At 32.1% G+C, this 21,447-nt stretch overlaps 1 protein-coding gene across 9 annotated transcripts in view; it reads left to right on the forward strand.

Annotated features, from left to right (window-relative positions):
• The first annotated feature begins 321 nt into the window (after positions 1-321).
• The window catches only part of LOC112727717 (uncharacterized), a 33,167-nt gene continuing 12,041 nt past the window's right edge, over positions 322-21,447 (forward strand). For 3 of the 9 annotated variants that reach the window (XR_003165960.3, XM_025777592.3, XM_025777587.3), the window contains exons 1-8: positions 345-1,380; positions 1,484-1,564; positions 8,999-9,116; positions 11,813-14,592; positions 15,341-15,595; positions 15,778-16,494; positions 17,248-18,069; positions 20,474-21,211. Coding sequence is in view for 7 of the 9 variants with exons in the window: in XM_025777592.3 (XP_025633377.1) it covers positions 11,839-14,592; positions 15,341-15,595; positions 15,778-16,494; positions 17,248-18,069; positions 20,474-21,211 (5,286 nt within the window). In the remaining 2 variants the exon portion in view is untranslated. Of the gene's footprint in view, positions 1,381-1,483; positions 1,565-6,411; positions 6,702-8,998; positions 9,117-11,504; positions 11,719-11,812; positions 14,593-15,340; positions 15,596-15,777; positions 16,495-17,247; positions 18,070-20,473; positions 21,212-21,447 lie in introns of those variants that run through there. The other 6 variants (XR_011868723.1, XM_072209484.1, XM_025777589.3 and 3 more) reach the window with 4 other exon arrangements.

Here is a 21,447-nt window from a genome sequence, read left to right on the forward strand (position 1 = left end):
GCATAATTCATTTATATATTAATCGTTAGTCACATATCATAACTTTATTTATAATTTATAAATTTTTTAATAAAAAAATTACAATATTAACTAGTCTTGAATATTGATTATTTTTTTTATTTTGTTTTATATTAAATATAAGTAAATAATTAAAAGTATAAACTAAGAATAATTTATTATTACAAAAAAATATTTTGATAAGCCAATCCAATAAATTTCTAAATTTTTTTAAATCTATAACTTAACTTTTTTTAACTAATAGATTTTTTAAAAAATTCAACGTTAACTTAATAATTTGTTTAATAAAACAAACCGAACTGAACCCACAACAAGCCGAGCCATGAAAATCCCGGCCCACTTCCAACCATCTCGAGCTTATTAAGATCTCCACTATTTTCCCACTTTAGTCTCATATTCCACATTTTAGTAAAAATCACCGAAAAAGAAGAACGTTTGCTGCTGAGTGTTGTGTTTTCCGTTGCAGTTTTCAGTATTCATAACTTTCCTTTTCAACTTGGGTGTTCCGCTTACAACCCAAAATCCCCCTTAAAAAAAAATTAAATGCAATCTCTGGTGTTGTATTTCTCTTGATTTGTGTCACAAAAATTTGTCTTTCACTTTCTTTGTCTCGTTACCTGTGAGTTTATTGTTTCTCAGCTCATAAAACCCACAAAAACCAAAAAAAGAAGAAAGAAAAAAGAAAAAAAATATTTGGTGCTGCGGATTGATTTCTCTTTTGTAATCTTGTTTTTACTCCCAGTTACTGTTTCGTCTGTTCTTCAGTTGATTTTGAAAAAAAAAAAAGAGTGCCTTTCGTTTTTGCTTTTTCAACGTATTCTTGAGTTTATTGTAATTTTGTTTAGTCGTCTTTCACATCCCTTTGTTTTTCCTCCTGGTTACTGTTTCGTCTGTTCTTGTTCCAATTCATTTTGAAAGAAAAAGAAAAAAAAGGAAGAAACTTTGCTGCTGTGTGTGTTGTTTCCTCTCTCTGTTTTCAGTATTCATAAGTCATAACTTGTGTGTGGTGTGTTCCGCGATTGCTTCTTGTTTTTCAGTTCTTACTACCCAAAATCCCCCCTTAGAAAGTTAAAAAATAACATATCTCAGGTGGATTTTCTTCTCTTGATTTGCGTTGTAAAATTTGTGTTCCACTTTCTGTGTCTTTTACCTGTGAGTATATCGTGTCTCAGTTCATAAACCCATAAAAAAAAAACACAAAAAGAAAACTTAAGTTTTGAATCTGGCAATCATATTGTTTTTGTATTGGTTCGGAGTTGTGATCAGTGAAAGTTGTTTGGCCTTTTGCTTTCAAGTCTTCATTACTGCTGCCTTGTGTCGAATCATCTTGTTTCAGTTGCCTTTATTTTGTTTTCATTCCCAGTAAGTGTTTCATTTGTTATTCTCTTTTCTGTTTAAACTTCTTCAAGAAAAGAGATAAGTTATTGCATTTTTATTTGTCTTATGGTTTTGGTGTTTGGTGAAGGAACTAGAAGAAAGAATCCCTAAATCAAGTAATTGCTTAAGCCTTTGGATTCGGTCAACACCAAAGTCAAGAGATTCAGAGGTAACACACTTCTTGCATTTTTTATTTTAATAAATAAATTAATTATAATAATTACTAAAATAAATAATTTAAAAAATATTTATCAAAATAAATATTTCTCTCTTATCTTGTTTATACTATACTGTAAACAAGATAATTTGACATGTATCTCATTTATAGTGTAAACGAGATAAGAGAGGTGGACGCAACACATGTATATATTGGTTACACTGTAATTAATTAGTATTCAAAAAGAGTACATAAAAATTTTTAAATTAAATTATGATCCAATTGGATTGATTTAAATTTGAAAAATAAAAAATTCTTCAAGGTCTATGATTGAGAATAAATATGAAAGGAAAAGTTTAGGGGCCAGCAACTTTTGTGTTTTCTGGCCAGCACTTAACCATCAAAATAAAAGTGAGTGATCTCCCACCATTAGATGTAATCTCACACCATTAAAAACACTATTGATGGCCAATTGATGGTTACAAAACACCAAAATTGCAGCCCCTACCATTTCTCAATATGAAAAATGCACGATAAATAAAACAGAATAAGAATAGGAGAATAGGAGATAACTGTTTGCCCATTGTTAAGAGAGATTGACGGGATAAATAAAACAGAAGAAGAGTAGGAGATAAATATAACGGTTATCTTCCACTCCACAAAAAATGTTGATGGGATAAACTCTTGCTTATTTTAAATGGACATTGCATTTTCTCTATTATTTAAAATGAACCATTATTTAAAATGGACTGTTTATTTTTTTTATTATTTAAAATTATTCATCTTTTTTATTATTTGAAACATTCTATTTTTAAGAATTTGATCCAATTTAAATTATTAATATTTTTTATTATTTTAAAAAATTATATTTAATTATTTATAAATACATATATCTCGTTTATAGTGTAAACGAGATAACATGTATTTCGTTTATACTGTAAAAAAGATATATGAAAATTGAAAAACTACACATATCTAGTTTATAGTGTAAACGAGATAAGAAAATGGTATTTATTTCAGTAAATATTTTTTAAATTATTTATTTCAGTAATTATTATAATTAATTTATTTATTAAAATAAAAAATCCCACATTTCTTTCTTTTTTGGTGAAAACTCAGTAACTTCACGTGAAGTTGATAGTTGAGAGCGGTTAAATAATTTGATTGATTTGACTAAATTTTCATCTAATGGCTCTCAGTTATCAACTTTACGTGAAGTTGAATGCACCTGAGTTTTCACCAAGTTTTTTTAAATATAAGAGTAATTATCCAAATCAGTCTCCAAAGATTTTAAAAATGGACAGTTTAGTTCCAAAAAAATCAATACATAGGTCAATTCCCAAGTTTTTACTCCTGTAGACAAATAAGTTCTTAGTTTAATTTTCGGCAGATTAATTTTCCAGATCAGTTTCCAAAGATTTTAAAAACGGATATTTTAGTCCCTAAAAAAAATTAATATACAGATCAATTCCCAACATTTTTTCTTCGTTAGACATAACAATTCTCCATAAAAAATATTATTAATTGCACAATAATATTGTATCGTAATTTTTTTGTATTGTTTGGACAAAAATAATAATAAATTTATTCATTAAATTCTTATGTATGTATTTCTAATATAAAAAGTATATATATATATATAGTCACTCAATAATAATAATAATAATAATAATTTTATTTTTTTTTTGATGGAAGACTGTTATGTTTGACAAAAAAAAACATTAGAAATCGATCTGTATATTAATTTTTTTGGAATTAAAATATCCATTTTTAAAATTCTTAGATACTAATATGGATAATTACTCTGTCAAAAAAAGAACTGGATACTGATTTATCAGCCAGAATAAAACTTTGGAGATTAATTTGTGTATTAATTTTTCTTAAAAACTAAAATATCCACTTTTAAAATTCTCAAAGACTGATTTGATAATTACTCTAAACATAATTTTGGGTGGTCTTTGAAGCTGTTTTTGGTTGGCAAAATTCGTAGGTTCTTGACAAGTTATCTCATTGAGTTTTTATGAACAACTTCAATAATTACAAAGTGATTCCTATTTTTAAATTTTATATATAAATCTACGTTCAAACAAAATATTTAATCAAGTCTAACCAAATTTATATAATCACTTTTTAAATTACGTGCCTTCTTCTCCGTTTTCTTCTCCTTCTCTTATTTCTTCTATTCTTTGGTTTTCATTTACTTTTTTTTTTTTCTGTTTCCTTCTTCTCTTTCTCTTCTTCTTACTAATATATTAGTTGTTTTTTTTCCTTCTTTTTTCTTTTTTTTTCCTTATCATCGTCACTGTTACCATCACTACCTTCTCCTCTTTCTCTTGTCTTTTTTTTTTTCATTTGATTTTTTTTTTATTCATTTTCATCTTCCTCCATCTCCATTATCATCAACTTCATTATCATTATATTGTCATTGTTATTTTCTTTATTGTTATCGTCGTTATTATTATTGTTATTGTTGAGTTTTTGTCATATTAATGACGTTTGATCCAAAATTAATTTGGATGTGTTTTTGTTCATAATTCAGTCTTGTTTGTGTGCTTGTTTTCAAATTGAGTTTGTGTGTCGCACTCATTAAGTAATTTCGATGTAAAAACTAAGAAATTTATGTGTATTTGTTAAAAAATTTTGTTGTATTTTTATTTTGATAAATTTTGTATAATTCAAAATTCAGTACAACAATGAGGGGTTTAACCATTCCTTCTTCAAGGTGAGAGAGAATATTATCTACAATCCGAACAAAAAGTACACAATTTATCTGATTATTCCTACACATTAACTTGCTAATGAGATTTCGCAGTACTAAAGTGTTAATCATTTCATAATTACTTGCGTTAAGCCATGATAAATTATTCTTGGTCTTGCAACTGCTTCTTCTTTTTCATTATCATTATCTTTTTTTTATTTATCTTTTTCTTTTTATTTTACCTTTTTAAGTTTTTTCTTATTTTACTCTCTTAACAAAAATAAAAACAATTAACGTACATTTATTCAACTAAAAAAAAAGAAAAAAAGAAAAAAAATGTAGTATTAAAAAAGACATTATTTTGTTTTTGTAGTAAAGTTTCGATGTACAAACTAAAAAATTTATATGTATTTGTTAAAAAATTTCGGTGTATTTTTATTCTGATAAATTTTACATAATTTAAAACTCTTTTTCTCCTTCCTCCTCATCTTCTGTTGATGTTATTGCTTCTACTTCTTTTTCATCATCTTTTTTTTTTCTTGTTTTATCTTCTAAAGTTTTCTCTTATTTTACTCTCTTAACAATAATAAAAACTAAAAAAAAATTAAACAATGAAAAAAAATACATAATGCAGCAAAATTACTAGGAAGAGAATAAACCTACGTTCATTCAACTAAAAGAGAGAAAGAAATAAGAAAAAAAGAGAAAAAAATACAACATTAAAGAATATATTTTTGTGTTTTTGTAACTAAGTTTTGGTATAAAAACTAATAAATTTATGTGTATTTATTAATAAATTTTGGTGTATTTTTATTCTAATAAGTTTTGCATAATTCAAAATTCTTTCTCTTTCTCCTCATCTTATGTTGTTTCTTCTTCTTCTTTTTTATTATCATCATTTTTTTTTATTCATTTTTTTTCTTGTTTTATCTTTTCAAGTTTTTTTTATTTTACTCTCTTAACAAGAATAAAAAAATTAAACAAAAAAAAAAAAAAGAAAAAACACATAATGTTGCAAAATTAATAGAAAGGGGATAAACCTACATTCATTCAACTAATATAGAGAAAGAAATAAGGAAAAGAAAAGCACAGTATTAAAGAAGACATTTGTGTACTTTTGTAGCAAAGTTTCGATGTAACAACTAAGAAATTTATGTGTATTTGTTAATAAATTTTGGTGTGTTTTTATTATGATAAATTCTGCATAATTTAAAACTTTTTTTCTTCTTCTTCATCTTTTGGTGTTTCTTTTTTTTATCATCTTTTTTTATTCAACTTTTTCTTCTTGTTTTACCTTATCAAGTTTTTTTTGTTTTACTCTCTTAACAAGAATAAAAACAAAAAGAAATCAAACAAAAAAGAAGAAAAAACACATAATGCTGCAAAATTACTAGAAAGATGATGAACTTATATTCATTCAACTAAAAGAAAGAAAGAAATAAGAACAAAAAAAATACAACATTAAAGAAGACATTTTTGTGCCTTTGTAGCAAAATTTCGGTTAAAAACTAAGAATTTATGTGTATTTGTGAAGAAATATCGATGTATATTTATTCTAATAAGTTTTGCATAATTCAAAATTCTTCTTTTTTCTCCTCATATTTTGCTGTTGCTTCTTTATTTTCTTTTTTTTCTTATTTTTTTATAATTCTTTTTGTTCCACTCTCTTAAGAGGAATAAAAAAAAATTAATGCTGCAAAAGAAGAAACGCAGCAACAATAGTAGCAATAAAAGAACAACGATTGAGAGAAAATACGCGAAGAAGAAGAAAGAACGCGACGAAAAAGAAGGAGGAATGCGAAGAAGAAGAAGGAAGAACGCGAAGAAGAAGAAGGAACATGAAGACGAAGAAGGATATGTTTGCGTAGAAGGATATGTTTGCGTTAGTGAAGCGCGCATGTGTACGTGTTGCGTGTAATAAAAATAGTTTTTGTTGAGTTTGGGCCAACTTAATTGGATTTAGTTGCTAAAAAGACTTGGAGGTGTACTATGACTGATATTTTAATTCATTTGTTAACTTTAGAAGTGAATAAAAAATATTAAATAATCAATATTTCTTATTTAATTCAACATTAGTCAACTTTTAATTTTTTCACTAAAGGAATTATTTTAAGTCTTTAACATTCCAAAAAGAAAAATGATTTTTTTTCTGTATTTCTAGAACACATATTTCCCTCTAGAGGAGTTGCATGAGGAGTTGAAGGAGAAAGGCACAACATCTGACGTGGGGAGTTGCAGGAGGAGGTGCGACTAGCACATCGATGAAAGGATTTGGAGGGGTAGAGTCGCGACGCGCAACAAGCATGACGGAGCCAAGGTGGTCGGGATGAGACTGACAGAGGAGACACAGACGCAGAGGAAGCAGAGTTGAGCAAACACTGACGGCATGAGAACAAGGCAGATGAGTTGGCGAGGAGAATGACGAGTGACAACCGGCAATGAGTTAGAGAGGTGAGAAGGGTAGAGTGGGAGGACACATTTTTTTAGCGCAAACCTAATTTTTTGAAATTTAAAAACTAGAATTTTTGAAAAGTTGGCTCCACTTGACTGCATATAGAATTAGTTACGTATACTTTTTCTATCTTTTCATCATTATCACTTTTTTTCTTCTTTCTAATACTATAATTTCACCTACACTACCACCAAGCATCCACCACCACTGCTCCCTGTCATTCAGTTGTTCTGCCACCAATCAGTCACCCTCAACTTAACAAAAAAGAGATATCCAAATTCATTTTAAATAAAATTCAAAACCTAACAAAAAAGACATCCAACATTATTGAAAAAAGAACATCTAAAAACAAAAAAAAAACATCTAAAACTATTAAAAAAAGAGTAAAATCCCACCCCGATCTCTAACTATTTCGCTAACTCTCATTCCATCCTACATCGATTGGAAAATGATATTGCGGCCCCTAACAATTAACTCTGTCAGACATTCTACCCCATCATTAATGTTTTGTCCAGAACTAACGGATTTTGCCTATGTATCATGTTAGAATATAATTAGGATCAATTAGAATTATTTAATATATCTGAATATTTTATTATAGAATATTACGTCTTTATTATTACGATTCTCTTAGCCTCTATAAATACCCTTCTATATTGTATCATTCAAAACAACTTGAATAGACAACTTGATTACACGACATAATACACAAAAACACTTTCCTCAGCTTGGTCTCTTGTTTCTAACATGGTATCAAGAGCCTAAAGTTTTTTTTTTCAAAGAAATTTTGTTCATAGCCTCTTTATTTTTTTCTTCCGACAGTGTTTGCTCTCATTTTTCGATCTGTTTCTGATGCTTTGGTTCGTCACCTCCGGCAACATCGTGACCTTCTCTTCGTCAGCTTTCCAACGTCGCCAACATCGCCGCCAGACGCCTCCAGACGTGCCGTCACGCGCCGCAGAACCTTGCTGGCCACCTCTATTGTTTTGCCTTCCAGAAGCTTCAGCAGCCGTTGGATCTTGGATGCGATCGGACGATCCTGGCGCTTCCACGTGTCGCAGCGCAAGGCATCCTTGGTATCCACTGACCGTGAACGACCCGACCCGGCCCGCCGTCGACCCGCGTGCCACCTCGTCGCCACGCTGTCTTCTCGCTCCTCTCAGGTACCGCCACATGTCATCGTTCGTTGACGTGGCATTGACGTCACTGCTGACGTGGTGCTGACGTGGCAGACAAGCGGGACCCTCCCTAAGATTTTTTGGTGAGCTCTTTCCGATTCTGTTTTCTGTTTTCTCATTTTCTGTCCCGAATTTGCAGTTTCTTCTCCCTTTTGCCATGGTATCCTCCTTGAAGAGGATATGTTGTTTTCTTTGCGGTGAAATCACCGTAGTTTTTGTATTTTTTTTCTATGCCATTTTTCTTTATCTTTTGTCACTCCTTTGATGCTTTTTTTCACCTCACCGACTAGCCTATTTTCTCTGTCTTGTGTTTTTCCGAGTTGAAAAATCAAACATCATTGTCATCCGCTGCTTACCTATTCTCATGAAAAAATCATATAGTTTTTGCTCTCTTTCGATAGTTTCATCTGTGTTCTCTTGTGGCAGTTCCGTTTGTGTTCTCTCGTGACAGTTCCATCTGCGTTTTCTCGTGGGAGTTCTGTCTACGTTTCTTTCTGCCAGTTCCGTCTGCACTTCCTTCAAATAGCAGCAGTTCCGTCTGCACCCGTTTTATCAATTTATGCAGTTTTTTTTTCTATTTATTTCGTTGTTTTAAATGTTTCAAACTCAAGTTGTCACTTGAGTTTGAGGGGGGATGTTAGAATATAATTAGGATCAATTAGAATTATTTAGTATATCTGAATATTTATTATAGAATATTACGTCTTTATTATTACGATTTTCTTAGCCTCTATAAATACTCTTCTATATTGTATCATTCAAAATAACTTGAATAAACAACTTGAATACACGGCATAATACACAAAAACACTTTCCTCAGCTTGGTCTCTTGTTTCTAACATATCACATTAGTTGATGAGGTGTCAAAAAACCATTCCAAAGGACAAAACACCCCCTACCGTGTTAGCAATATGTTGTAGTAAAATAAGACAATTAAACGCCTGAAAAAATTTTTAGGAGACACTTAAACCTCTAACTAATTTAAACATAAACACAAACCTATAATGAACTATGAAGTAGGACAAGTATCCTTAAATTTTAACAAGTCATTATACCTACTATTGCACTGGTTGTTGGCCTTGGTTGGTAGTAACCTTAGTTCCTTTCTTATGTTGCAGAAATTTTGTTTGATGACACATGTAAGAAAGGATTGGTCTCGAATGGTATTATTTTCACCACTTTGATTGATGGACAACGTAAATATGGAAAATTGATTTGGCCTGGAAGAATTTTCAGGTAATGATCAATCAAGACATTAGACTGAACTTGATCACGTACATCAATCAAGACATTAGGCCGAACTTGATCATGCACAATGTGCTAAGAAAGGGTCTTTTCTTATTATTATTATTATTATTATTATTATTATTATTATTATTATTATTATTATATTGTAGAGTTTTATTTTGATGACACGTGCAAGAAAGGGTTGGTATTGAATGGTGTTATTTTTACCATTTTGATTGATGGGCAACGCAAATATAAAAAATTGATTTGGCTTGGAAGAATCTATTTATAATATATAAAAGCTGATATCAACTCTCTCCAATGAGTTTATGTCATCTTTTTTTTGCTAATGATGCCACATCAGCAATTCTAATGACTTGGTGACTTGGCAAAAGATGAAAATCAAACCAATCACTATTTAGTAAAATAAAATATTTTAAAAAAAATAAAATAAAAAATTCTTATCTATTATTATTCAATTGAAACATCAAGTACTAATTAAATGCAATAAACATACATTAAAAGTGCCATAATAATAATAATTATAAAAAATTTCAGTTACAAATATTCAAATTTTACAACTTATATATTAAAACTCTTATTATTCTTCATTTCTTAATCTCTCATACTAATTGTAAAAGATTTCTTAAATTTAATATAACATTTTTATTTACAAACAAACAAAGTAAGAAAAGACAAAGTGTAGCAATTAATGCAAAATGAAAAATAAAAAAAAAATAAAAATGGAGTTTTATATAACTCTAATATAAATAACCTATGTCTTTTTAAAAAATAAATAAATTCAAAATCTATTTATAATATGTTCTCTAACATATTTTTAATATAACATTTATTAAAATACATTATATAGTATAAATAATCTACCTCTTTGCGCATTGCGCGAGTCTCACTCTAATTTTCAGGTAATAATCAATCAAGGCATTAAGCTGGATTTGATCACATACAATGTGCTAATCAATGGCTTTTGCAAGATCTGCGATTTAAAGGAAGTTAGGAAACTTGTGGATGAGATGAGTGAGAGAGGTTTAAAATATGACAAAATCATGTTCATAACACTAATAGATGGATGTTGCAAAGATGGGGGACATGAAATTTGTATCGTAGATCCAGAAGAAAATGATTGAAAGGGATTGAACTTGATGAGGTAGCTTTTACTAACCTCATATTAGGAGTTTGTAGAGAAAAAGAAAGAGAAGGAGGAGCAAGGAACTGAGGTTGCCGCCAACCAAGGCCAGCAACCAGTGCAGCAAATATAATAACTTGTTGAATTTTAGGGATATTTGTCCTACTTTATGTGTCTATGTTTAAATTAGTTAGGAGTTTAAGTTTCTCCTAAAAATTTTTTTAGGAGTTTAATTGTCCTATTTTACTACAGCGTATTGCTGACACAGCAAGGAACGTTTTGTTCCTTGGAATAGTTTGTTGACACATTATCAGCTAATGTGACACGTAGGCAAAATCCGTTAGCTCTAGACGGAGACATTAACGGAGGGAGTAAAATGTTTGATGGAGTTAATTGTTAGGGGTCGCAATATCATTTTCCAATCGATGAGGGTCGGGATGAGATTTAGCGAAATAGTTAGGAGCCGGAGTGAAGTTTTACTCTAAAAAAATCATCCAAAACTTAAGAAAAAACATCTAAATGATATAAAAAAGACACATCCGAAATCAAGGAGACAGAAACATCCTAAACTAGAAAAAAGAACAAAACAAGACATTTAACATTATTGAAAAAAGAACGTCTGAAAGCTAAGAAATTTTTTTTAAAATTATTTAAAAAATATTCCAAAATTAAAAAAAAAAACATAAAAATTATATATAAAAGACACACCCAAGACCTGAGTGACAAAAACATCCTAAATTAGAAAAAAAAAATCATCCAACACCTACAAGAAGAAGAAGAAGTATCACGTGTGGCATAATCGCTGTAGTCTCTCGTGCGTCGTCAACTGTGGAGGACGCACTGCTTCTGCCGTGGCACGACGGCTGCTCCGAGTGGAGGAGATAGCAAATGGCGTCGCAGTGAGAGAAGGAGTTGCTGGGGTGCGTGGCGTCGTGTGGCATCGTGTTTTCTGGAGCGCAATATTGAGGGACACAACGTCGTATTTTTGGAGGAAAAAACTATTTTTGAAATTTAATACTAGATTTTTAAAAAAATTAGCTGCTAGCTAACCAAATTGACTTACCTACTTTTTCTCTTAAACAAACTGTGATTATGTAGTTTTGATAATTTAACTGTGGGAATTGTTTCCTTTACTTCTTTTTAATTGATTGAATTAAAATGATGACATAGACCGTAAGTGATGACTCAAAAATAAAAATAAAACTCAACATCAAATGCTATCTATGATCAAGAAGCAACTAAAGTAAGAGAAGTTTTTTCTTTTTTTTTAAAAAAAAAAAAGATAAGATAAAATGAGTTGTTAAAAGTGTTACTCTACCAACTTTATGGGGACAGCAACTTCTGTGATTTTAGCCATCAAATAGCCATCAATAATTATTTTAATGGTGGGAGATTTCATCCAATGGCTCACTTTTCTTTACTGATTACATGCTGGCCATAATTTAATAAAGTTGCTGTTAGGAGAAGGTATCAACATTTAACATTTGTGTATGTTTTTCTTTTTACAATGTTTCCCATGAACTCTTTTCTTTATTTAAAATTTTCCTACTTTTGCTTGTAGTTTGAACTCTTGAATCAAAAGGATCAATGGATATTCTCATTTCAGTTGCTGCAAAAATAGCTGAGTACACTGTAGCACCTATTGGAAGGCAAGTTGGTTATCTAATTTTCTACAAAGCCAAATTTAAAGAGCTAAGGGACCGTGTCAGTGATCTTGAATACAAAAGAGACGAAATCAAGCAACGTGTTGAAGAAGAAAGAAGGAATGGGAAAACAACTTCTGATGTTGTGCAGAATTGGTTGAAGAATGTGGATGAAGCCATTGGAGACGTAACTCAACTTCAAAATGATCCTAGTCATGCAAAGGCTGGATGTTCTAGGTGGTCATTTCCTAATGTGGTGACACGCCATCAACTCAGTAGAAAAGCTACAAAAGTTGCCAAAAAAGTTGTTGAAGTACGGGGAGAAGGGGACTTTTCCCAGGTAGCTTACCGTCCTAAACTTGATGCAGTGTCAGCATTTACTACAAGGAGTAGTCAAAACTTGGAGTCAAGGAAACTAATTATGGAGAATATCATGCATGCTCTAAGAGACCCCAAAGTAAGCATGGTTGGAGTCTACGGGCTTGGTGGTGTTGGTAAGACCACTCTCGTTGAAGAAGTTTATCAAATAGCTAAGGAAAACCAGTTGTTTGATGAGGTGGTTATGGCCACCATTTCCAAAACACCAGACATCAAAACCGTTCAAGAGGAGATTGCTGATCAGTTGGGTCTTCGTTTTGAAGAGGTAACTGTTGCTGGTAGAGCACCTCGCCTATACGAGAGAATCAAAAAGGAGAAAACCATCCTTCTCATACTGGATGATCTTTGGGAAGCCCTTGACTTGAAGAAAGTAGGCATTTCCTCTGATGGTGAACATAATGGCTGCAAATTATTGATGACTTCTAGAACCTTAGATTTGCTACGACAGATGGGAGTCAAAGAACATTTTAGACTAGAAGTTTTAAATGAAGAAGAATCGTGGAGCTTGTTCCAATCTAGGGCTAATAATTTAGACAAAGAACCCGACAAGCATCAAATTGCATTCCAGGTGGCAAAAAAGTGTGCAGGATTGCCTATTCTCATAGTTACTATGGCGCGCTCATTGATAGATCAAAACATTCATGCGTGGAAAGATGCTTTGAGCCAATTAGAAAAGGTTGATAATGAAGAGTTGCAGGAGATAACTTATTCAGCTTTGGAGTTAAGTTACAAAAGGCTAAAAGGCAATGAAATGAAAGCTTTTTTCTTGCTCTGTGCAACAATTGGTAAAAAGCCTTTTGTTGATGACCTATTCAAATATGGAATGGGTCTAGGTATATTCAACAGAACAAATACAATGGAAGGTGCCAGAAATAGGCTTCACAACATGATAAGTGCATTAAAGGCATCTTGTTTGTTGTTAGAAGATGACAAAAGCACAACAAGGGTCAAAATGCATGATGATGTTCGTGAAGTGGCTATCTCCATCGCTTATAGGGATTATCACATATTAGCCAAGTACGGAGATAAGTTGAGGGAATTTCCCAAAATGGATATTCTTAGCAACTGCTCCCAGATCATTCTGCACAATGGTGGTTTTCGCCAGCTTCCTGAAAAGTTAGATGGTCATAATCTAAAATTTTTCCACTTGCGTCATTTTGACCTATCTCTGGAAATCCCTAATTTCTTTTTTGCGGAAACAAAATTCCTTCAAGTTTTAGATTTAACAGGCTTGAACTTGACTTCACTGCCCACTTCTTTTCTTTCCCTAACTAATCTTAAAACTTTGTGTTTGGATCATTGTGTTCTGGAAAGTATTGATGCAGTAGGAGCTTTAAAAAATTTAGAAATACTGAGTCTCTTAAAGTCATCGATGATAAAACTTTCAAGCGAAATAGGAAAATTGAGTCATTTAAGAATGCTCGATTTGAGTCATTCAGGGATTGAAATCATCCCAGCAGGCGTCATATCAAGCTTGATCAAATTGGAGGAGTTGTACATGGGCAATACCTCCATTAAGTGGAAGATTGAGAATTCAGACAATCAAGATGAAAATGCCAGCCTTGATGAACTTCGTCAGTTGTCAAACCTAACAACTCTAGAGCTACAGATACAAGAGGCATGGATGTTGCCAAGAGACTTGATGTTTGATAAATTAGAAAGGTTCAAAATTGTTATTGGAGACGTTTGGGAATGGGCTGATATTGACGACGTCACATTGAAAACATTGAAGCTCAAGCTTGGCACCAATATTCACTTGGAGCATGGGATCAAAGGATTGATCAGAAGAGCAGAGAATTTGTATTTGGATGAAGTTGAAGGCATTTCGAATGTACTCTATCAATTGAATGGGGATGGATTTCCTCAACTGAAGCACCTCCACATCCAAAATAATGCCTTAATTCAGCACATCATTGATTTTACAGAGAGGTCTCATATTCCAACCCCATTTCCAAACCTGGAAAAACTGGTGATTCAGAATCTTGGTAAGATGGAGAAAATTTGTCATGGGCCACTTGCAGTTGGTTTCTTCTCCAAGCTCCGAGCCATCAAAGTTGAAAAATGTAATAAAGTAAAATATCTTCTCTCTGTATCCATGCTTAAAGGGATGCCTCAGCTTGCAGAGTTGGAAATTTCTGAATGCAATCTTATGGAAAAGGTAGTGTTTGAAGATGATGATGCAAGTGCAATGAATGACGAAACTGGCGAAACCATTCAGTTTCCATTGCTCCATTCTCTGACTCTACAACATTTGGATGCGCTTGAATGCTTCTATTCTCATCAGCCAACATCTTCCCCAATATCCCTTTTCAATAATCAAGTAAGTGTTTTAGCTTCTATACTTGATGCATATAAGTAAGGGTTCTTTAGTTCATTTATTTCTTTCATTTTATGGAGTATCGGTGGATCTGAATAATTCTGACTCAACATAAAAAAAAAGTAGTTAAATTAGTAAAATTAGTATCGGTAGTTGCTACATTTTATAAACTAATAAATATTAAATATATAAAAACTAATAAATATACTTATATTAACTTTGTTAACATACTGAATTAGTAAATTATTTTGTTAATATTTTTTAATTACATTTCTATATAGTATATTAAGTTAATATAAATCTCAAGAAATATCTCATCATGAACCAATTTATAATACCAAATTGAAAATGCATTTCACTTAGTGTGCGTGAGAGAGATCGAGAATACCTTAAAACATTTTTTAATAAAAATTATAGAAACTAATTATTGATCGTGATGAATACTACTAAGTATTTTATTTAGAATTAATGATCGATAATAATACTGTACTAAAATAACATTTAAATGATCATAGAAACTTCTAATTTTTCTTGTACCGTAAGCATTAGAAATTTATTTATTATCACATGTCATTTAGTTGTTTTAGCTGTTTACTTCTTAGCTAATTTTATTACTTTTATTTTATTGGATTTCCTTTCAATTGTTAGTTTATTACATAATTCGTACAAAGGATGGAATACTATTGAATGCAAAGTATTTTATAATGTTTCTTCAATCTTTTATTAACATTTTTATATTCTATATATGTAGGTTGTATTTCTTAATTTGGACACACTCAAGTTGAGCTCGCTCAATTTGAACAAAATTTGGAAGGATAATCGACACTATTTTTGCAAATTAAGAAATTTGATTGTTGAGAATTGTGATGGTCTAAAGTATTTGTTCTCATCTGCCATGGTGGAGAGTTTTTCCAACCTCATAAAGCTTGAAATAAGTGAATGCCATCTAATGGAAGAGATAATAGCTGTAGAAGATAGTGACAACAATATTGTCACACTAGAAGAGGTATGATAACTAAATGGTGACTATTGTTTTGAAACAAAGAAATTAGGACCTTTGTTCAAATACTATGTATCGAATAGAAATATACATCATATATCTTCACTAATAGCTTTTTTCGGTGCTTATTCTTTATTAACAATTTAATGATAGAAGTTATGTATGGTTTTTTGAATTTTTGAATCCAGGTTCGATTTTTCAAATTGCAAACAATTATCTTGAAGAATATGAAGAGCTTGAAGAAAATATGGCACAAAGAATTTTCTAAAGTAAAGACTTTACAAGTAAAAAATTGTGAGAAAATTAGAGCAATTTTTTCTTCTTCAATGCAAAAGGTATATAATGATCTTGAGACATTAATGGTTACTGACTGTGCTTCGGTAGAAGAGATATTTCAACTGAGTTCTGATGAAAATTATAGTACAGAACAAACACAGCTGAAAAAAATTACTCTAAAAGGATTGTCGAAGTTAAAACAAATATGGAGCAAGGATCCTGAAAAAGCTCTTAATTTTTGCAATCTAGAGGAAATAAGTGTAGAGATTTGCAAAGACTTGGAATTTGTATTTCCATGTTCAGTAGCCACAAGTTGCTCACATCTTAAAGAATTTACAATTAAATGGTGTGAAAACATGAAGGAAATTATTGCATTCAAGGAAGAACCCATGTTCTCATCTATTTCCTTTGAGTTTAACCATTTAAATACTTTGGTGCTTTGGGACTTGCATAAGCTCAAAGGGTTCTATGCACGAAATTACACATTATCATGTCCATCTTTGAGAAAATTAGATATTACTGGATGTGTGAAGTTAAATTTGTACATAACTCTTTCTACAAGTAGTCATCAAAAGCTTTCAGATGAAGAGTATATTATTTCAACACAGCAACATTTGGTAGCTGAACAGGTATGAATTGTTTACATTATTACATATGCTAATTTGCATTAAAGTCCAATGCATATGAACACGATTTTCTATTTTTCATTCAGAATTTGTATTTAAAGACAAATCAAATTTTGCATTTAAAAATTGGAACAGTTAAATCAAAGAGAATATTTTTTCTATTTCCAAAATAGCATTCTCAAGCATGAGTATTGGATTTCGTGTTAACTTTGAAATAAATCTTAGAAACAAAAGGCTTAATATAAGTTTTTGGTGAATATAAAATTCTTATTTTTGTCCAAATAGAAGTATTATCTTTTATTGAAATATAAAAATCATTGTTCTTGTTCTTGTCGTCAAGAGACTTCTTAGATGATCAAAGAGCAAATTAAATATTGTGACAATGTTATTATATTAAATTAGATAACTTTTAAATTTGATTGAAATAAAATAAAAAATTGAACATTTTACAGGTATCCAAAATTTATTTAAGCTTGAAAGAAATTTGATTATATGAAAAGTTGAGAGAAAAACATTAGAAATTAAACCTTTTTATATATGCAATTAATTATTTGAATAATGAGACTAGTGATTGCTGATTTCTAATGATTTTTAAATACCATTAGTGAGTTTGGATTGAATCCAGCAAAGTATAAGATTACTCTGAATTTTGATTAAACATTATATTTGCTTTCTTTATTCTTTTCTTAGGCTATTGTGAATTAAATTTATTGGAAATAGTATCTTATTGTAAATTGCTTTTTGTACATGTTTAAGGTAATGCCTAATTTAGAGCACTTGAGAATAGATGAAAAGGATGCTGCCAACATATTGCAAATTCAAAATATAGGTTCCTTCTTCAACAAAATATCATTTCTTGGTCTATCCAATTACAAGACCGAAGGTTCTGCTTTTCCTGATCAGGTTCTGCAGAATATATGCAGTTTGAAACGGCTAGTTGTTGAGCTGAGTTCCTTTAAGAAGATATTTCAAGATAAAAGGCTTACAAATGAAAAAAATTGTGAAAAGCTCCAAAAGTTAATTCTGAATCAGTTACCAAATCTTCAATATATATGTGAAGAAGGACTGCAAATTGACCCAGTTCTCGAGCTTGTTGAATATTTATATGTTATTGGATGCTCAAGTTTGATAAACATTGTTCCTTCCTCTGTTACCTTCTGCCATTTGACCTATCTTGAGGTAGCAAATTGCAATAGCATGATAAATTTAGTTTCTCCTCATACAGCAAGAAGTCTGGCCAGGCTCACCGTAATGAAGGTAAAACAATGTGATTCACTTGAGGAAATATTGTCCAAAGAAGGAGAGGAGATAACAAATGACATTGCATTTTTCTCTTTGGAAATTTTGGAGTTGGATACTTTACCAAGACTCGGTAGGTTTTGCTCACAAAAGTGCTTCCTAAGGTTCCCATTGTTGAGGAAAGTAGTGGTCAGAGAATGTGCTCGCATGAAGTACTTTTCTGAAGGAGACAGGGTGAGCACACCAAAGCTTCGAAAAGTGCTAACAGCAGAGAATAGTAAAGAATTTTATTGGAAGGGTGACTTGAATGGAACCATAAAAAACATGTTTGAAGATAAGGTATGATTTATTTTATTGATGAGATTTGCTTTGGTTTTTCTAAATTGGATGCAAGATTACTAACTTTGGTGTATAATACTTGTGACTTAAAAAAAAAAGAAACTTCATTATTCTCTATTATATTAGTTATCCCATTTACTTTGCCAAAATAAAAGAAAAATGAAAACAATAAAGTAAGGGGCAAAAGAAAAATATTAGTTATCACATTTGCAGTTTGCGGACGACACTATACTCTTTTGCCCTTCAGAGGAAGAGACAATAATATGGAATTACAAGCGTCTTCTTCGATGTTTTGAATGTCTGGGTTGAGCATTAATTTTGAGAAGTCTAGCTTCATTCCGGTTAATTGTGATCAGCGCTGGGCGCAAAAGATGTGCCGCCTGTTGGGATGTAAGGAGGCCTCCCTTCCTGTTCGGTATCTTGGCATTTCCTTGGGAGCGAATCCGAGGTTAGTGAAGACATGAAAGCCAGTGATTGATAAGGTTGAGGAAAAACTTAGTCTGTGAAAAGCAAAGACTCTCAATAAAGCGGGTAAGTTGGTTCTCATTAAGTCTGTTCTGAACAGCTTGCCTATATACTATCTAAGCTTGTACCAGTTGCCTAAGGCTGTAGCCGAGAAATTGATAGCCTTACAAAGACGGTTCTTGTGGAGTAAAGAAGATGGGAGGTCCGATATGCCACTTGTGCGATGGGAGGTAGTGATGGCGCCGTAAAAGGCGGGTGGGTTGGGAGTGGGAGATGCAGTGCTTCGGAACACGGCCCTTTTGTTTAAATGGTGGTGGCGATTTTCGAAAGAGGACTGCCTCTTATGGAAGAAAGTAGTGTGTTCCTGTAATAGCATGAGTCCGGCTGAGATGCTGTGTGGGCAGCCTGTGCCTCAAAGTGGGGGGCCTTGGAAGGATATATGTCAGCTTCGAATAAGGGATCCACAGATAAGGGAGAAGATGATCCGAGGGCTGTCAATGGACGTAGGGAATGGCAGAACTACCCGATTTTGGGAAGATGTCTGGCTACCTGGTGGGGCCTTAAAGGAGATATTCCCAAGACTGTTTTCGGTCTCGAACCTTAAAGGATCTGTAATTGGGGATTGTGGGTTTTGGGATGGAGTAGAATGGATTTGGAACTTCCAGTGGCGGCGACAACTGTTTCAATGGGAACTGGAGCTTTTGAACCAGCTCCATGAGATCTTACTGACAGTGAAGCTAACGACTGAGAGGGAGGATAGGGTCATCTGGAAGTTTGATAGAACTGGTATTTTCTCAACTAAATCCTTTGTCCAGGTCATGCAAGAAGAGGTTCTCCCGGAGGAAATAACGAGCTATAGCTTCACTAGTGCTGTTTGGAGTGGAGTTGTCCCGCACATGGTCAAACTGTTTACTTGGTTTGTGTTGATTGAGAGGGTGAATACTAAAGAACGACTGTCCAGGCTAGGTGTTATTGATCAGCGTGATAATATTTGTGCTTTATGTAGAAAGGCGGTTGAGTCTGCATTTCATCTGTTTGTTGGTTGCGAGATCACTTGGCAAGTGTGGAATGCGTGGCTGTTTGCTCTTGGAAGGTCATGGACCATACCAGGTACACTGAAACAACACTTTGAGACTTGGTTGCATGCGGCACGGAATAAGGTTGAGAGAAAAAGGTGGCTGGTTGGCTTCTTTGCTGTCATTTGGGCAGTTTAGCTAGAAAGGAATGATCGAGTTTTCAATAATCATGGCTCGGGAGTCGTGGAAATAATCAATAAGTCCTTCATGTTCTCGGACGAGTGGCTGGGTGGTGCTCCCTCTTGTTGTTGATGGCAACGCCGGAGATGACGAAGGGTTGATACTACTATTAGAGTTGTTAGTAATGTTTGTCACTTGATTTTTACTTACATTCTAGACTCTAATTGCTCCACTTTACTGTGTTGAGCGCATGTTAATTCAAAAAAAAAAAATTAAAGTAAGAGGCATAAATCTTTGTTGTAAATCATATTAATAACATTGATTTATAAAGGCCGCCTTCTTTATTTCTCTTTCACATGAATATTAAAAATTTATATTTTTATGATATAAATTATTAGAAGTCAGGGGATTTGTTGCTTACATTTTTACATGAGTATATTGAAATGGCATAGATAAGAATTAATGGTCATTGTTTCCACTGCCTTCTCATTTTCATCATTTCCAATAATCTAAACAAAAGGTCAAAATAAAATTTGATTAAAATAATGTCTGCCATTCTGAAAGTACATAGCAGTTTGACCATTTTGAATTTGCATTTTTCTTGTGGCATGTTGTGAGTTTTCGTCGTTATTCTTTTTCAAAAACATAGCTTAATAGTTAATAGTAAAAAAAGATATAATAATATTAAATATCATTAACGTTTAGTCACGCAGTTATAAATTTACAAACTTTATTGAACGCAGGTGTGTTTTCGTAGTTTCGAGAATTTGAATCTAGCAAAATATCTTGAGCTAAAAGAGTTATGGTATGACCGACTTCAGAACAATATATTTAGCAAATTGAAGAAGCTATTAGTTCACAAGTGTGACTTTTTATCCGATGTGTTATTTTCTCCAAATATAATTGGTCTGCTTGTGAATTTGGAAGAGTTAGATGTAAAAAACTGTAATTCTCTAGTAGCTGTGTTTCATATCTCAACATTTTCTGAAGAAATTGAGACGAGGAAATGTTCTTTCTTGAGAAAGTTGACTCTTTCCAGTCTTCCAAATTTGAAGCATATTTGGAAGGAAGATCCTAACACAACTCTGAGCTTTCAGAATCTATGTGAAGTCTCTGTTGTAGATTGCCCATGTTTGAAAAGTCTCTTTCCATTCTCTGTAGCTACAAATATGGCTCAACTTGAAGATCTTGAAGTATTAAATTGTGGGATTGTGGAAGTAGTTGATAATCAAAGATGGCCAAGAGAGATGATTAAATTTGTGTTTCCTCATTTAAGGAAACTATGCCTAAGAAATATGCTTAATCTGAGGACATTCGTTTCTGGCATCTATTTTATTCAATGTAAATCTTTAAAACATTTAGATGTGTTCGACTGTCCAAGACTGAAGTTATTTCAGACTACATATCCCAGTTGCCAAGAAAGAGCTATGAATGACAAAATTTCTGTTCCAACACATCAACCTCTTCTTAAGGTTGAAGAGGTATGGACAATATTATATTTCATCTCAGTTACTCTCTTAATATTTTTTCACATGTTGAAAACTTTTTCTAAACACGAACGTTAATTTAAAAAAAAAAAAAACAATTCTTCGTGAAACATTTAATTTATGCCATTGCATCAATATTTTTCTCTATGACATTATAGATCTCATTTATAGAACAATCTTTTTCAAATTGGATGATTGGGATATTTTTTATTTTATTTTATCTTGCACAC

The sequence above is a fragment of the Arachis hypogaea genome, chromosome 12, assembly GCF_003086295.3.
Source record: "Arachis hypogaea cultivar Tifrunner chromosome 12, arahy.Tifrunner.gnm2.J5K5, whole genome shotgun sequence".
NCBI classification, from domain to species: Eukaryota; Viridiplantae; Streptophyta; class Magnoliopsida; order Fabales; family Fabaceae; genus Arachis; species Arachis hypogaea.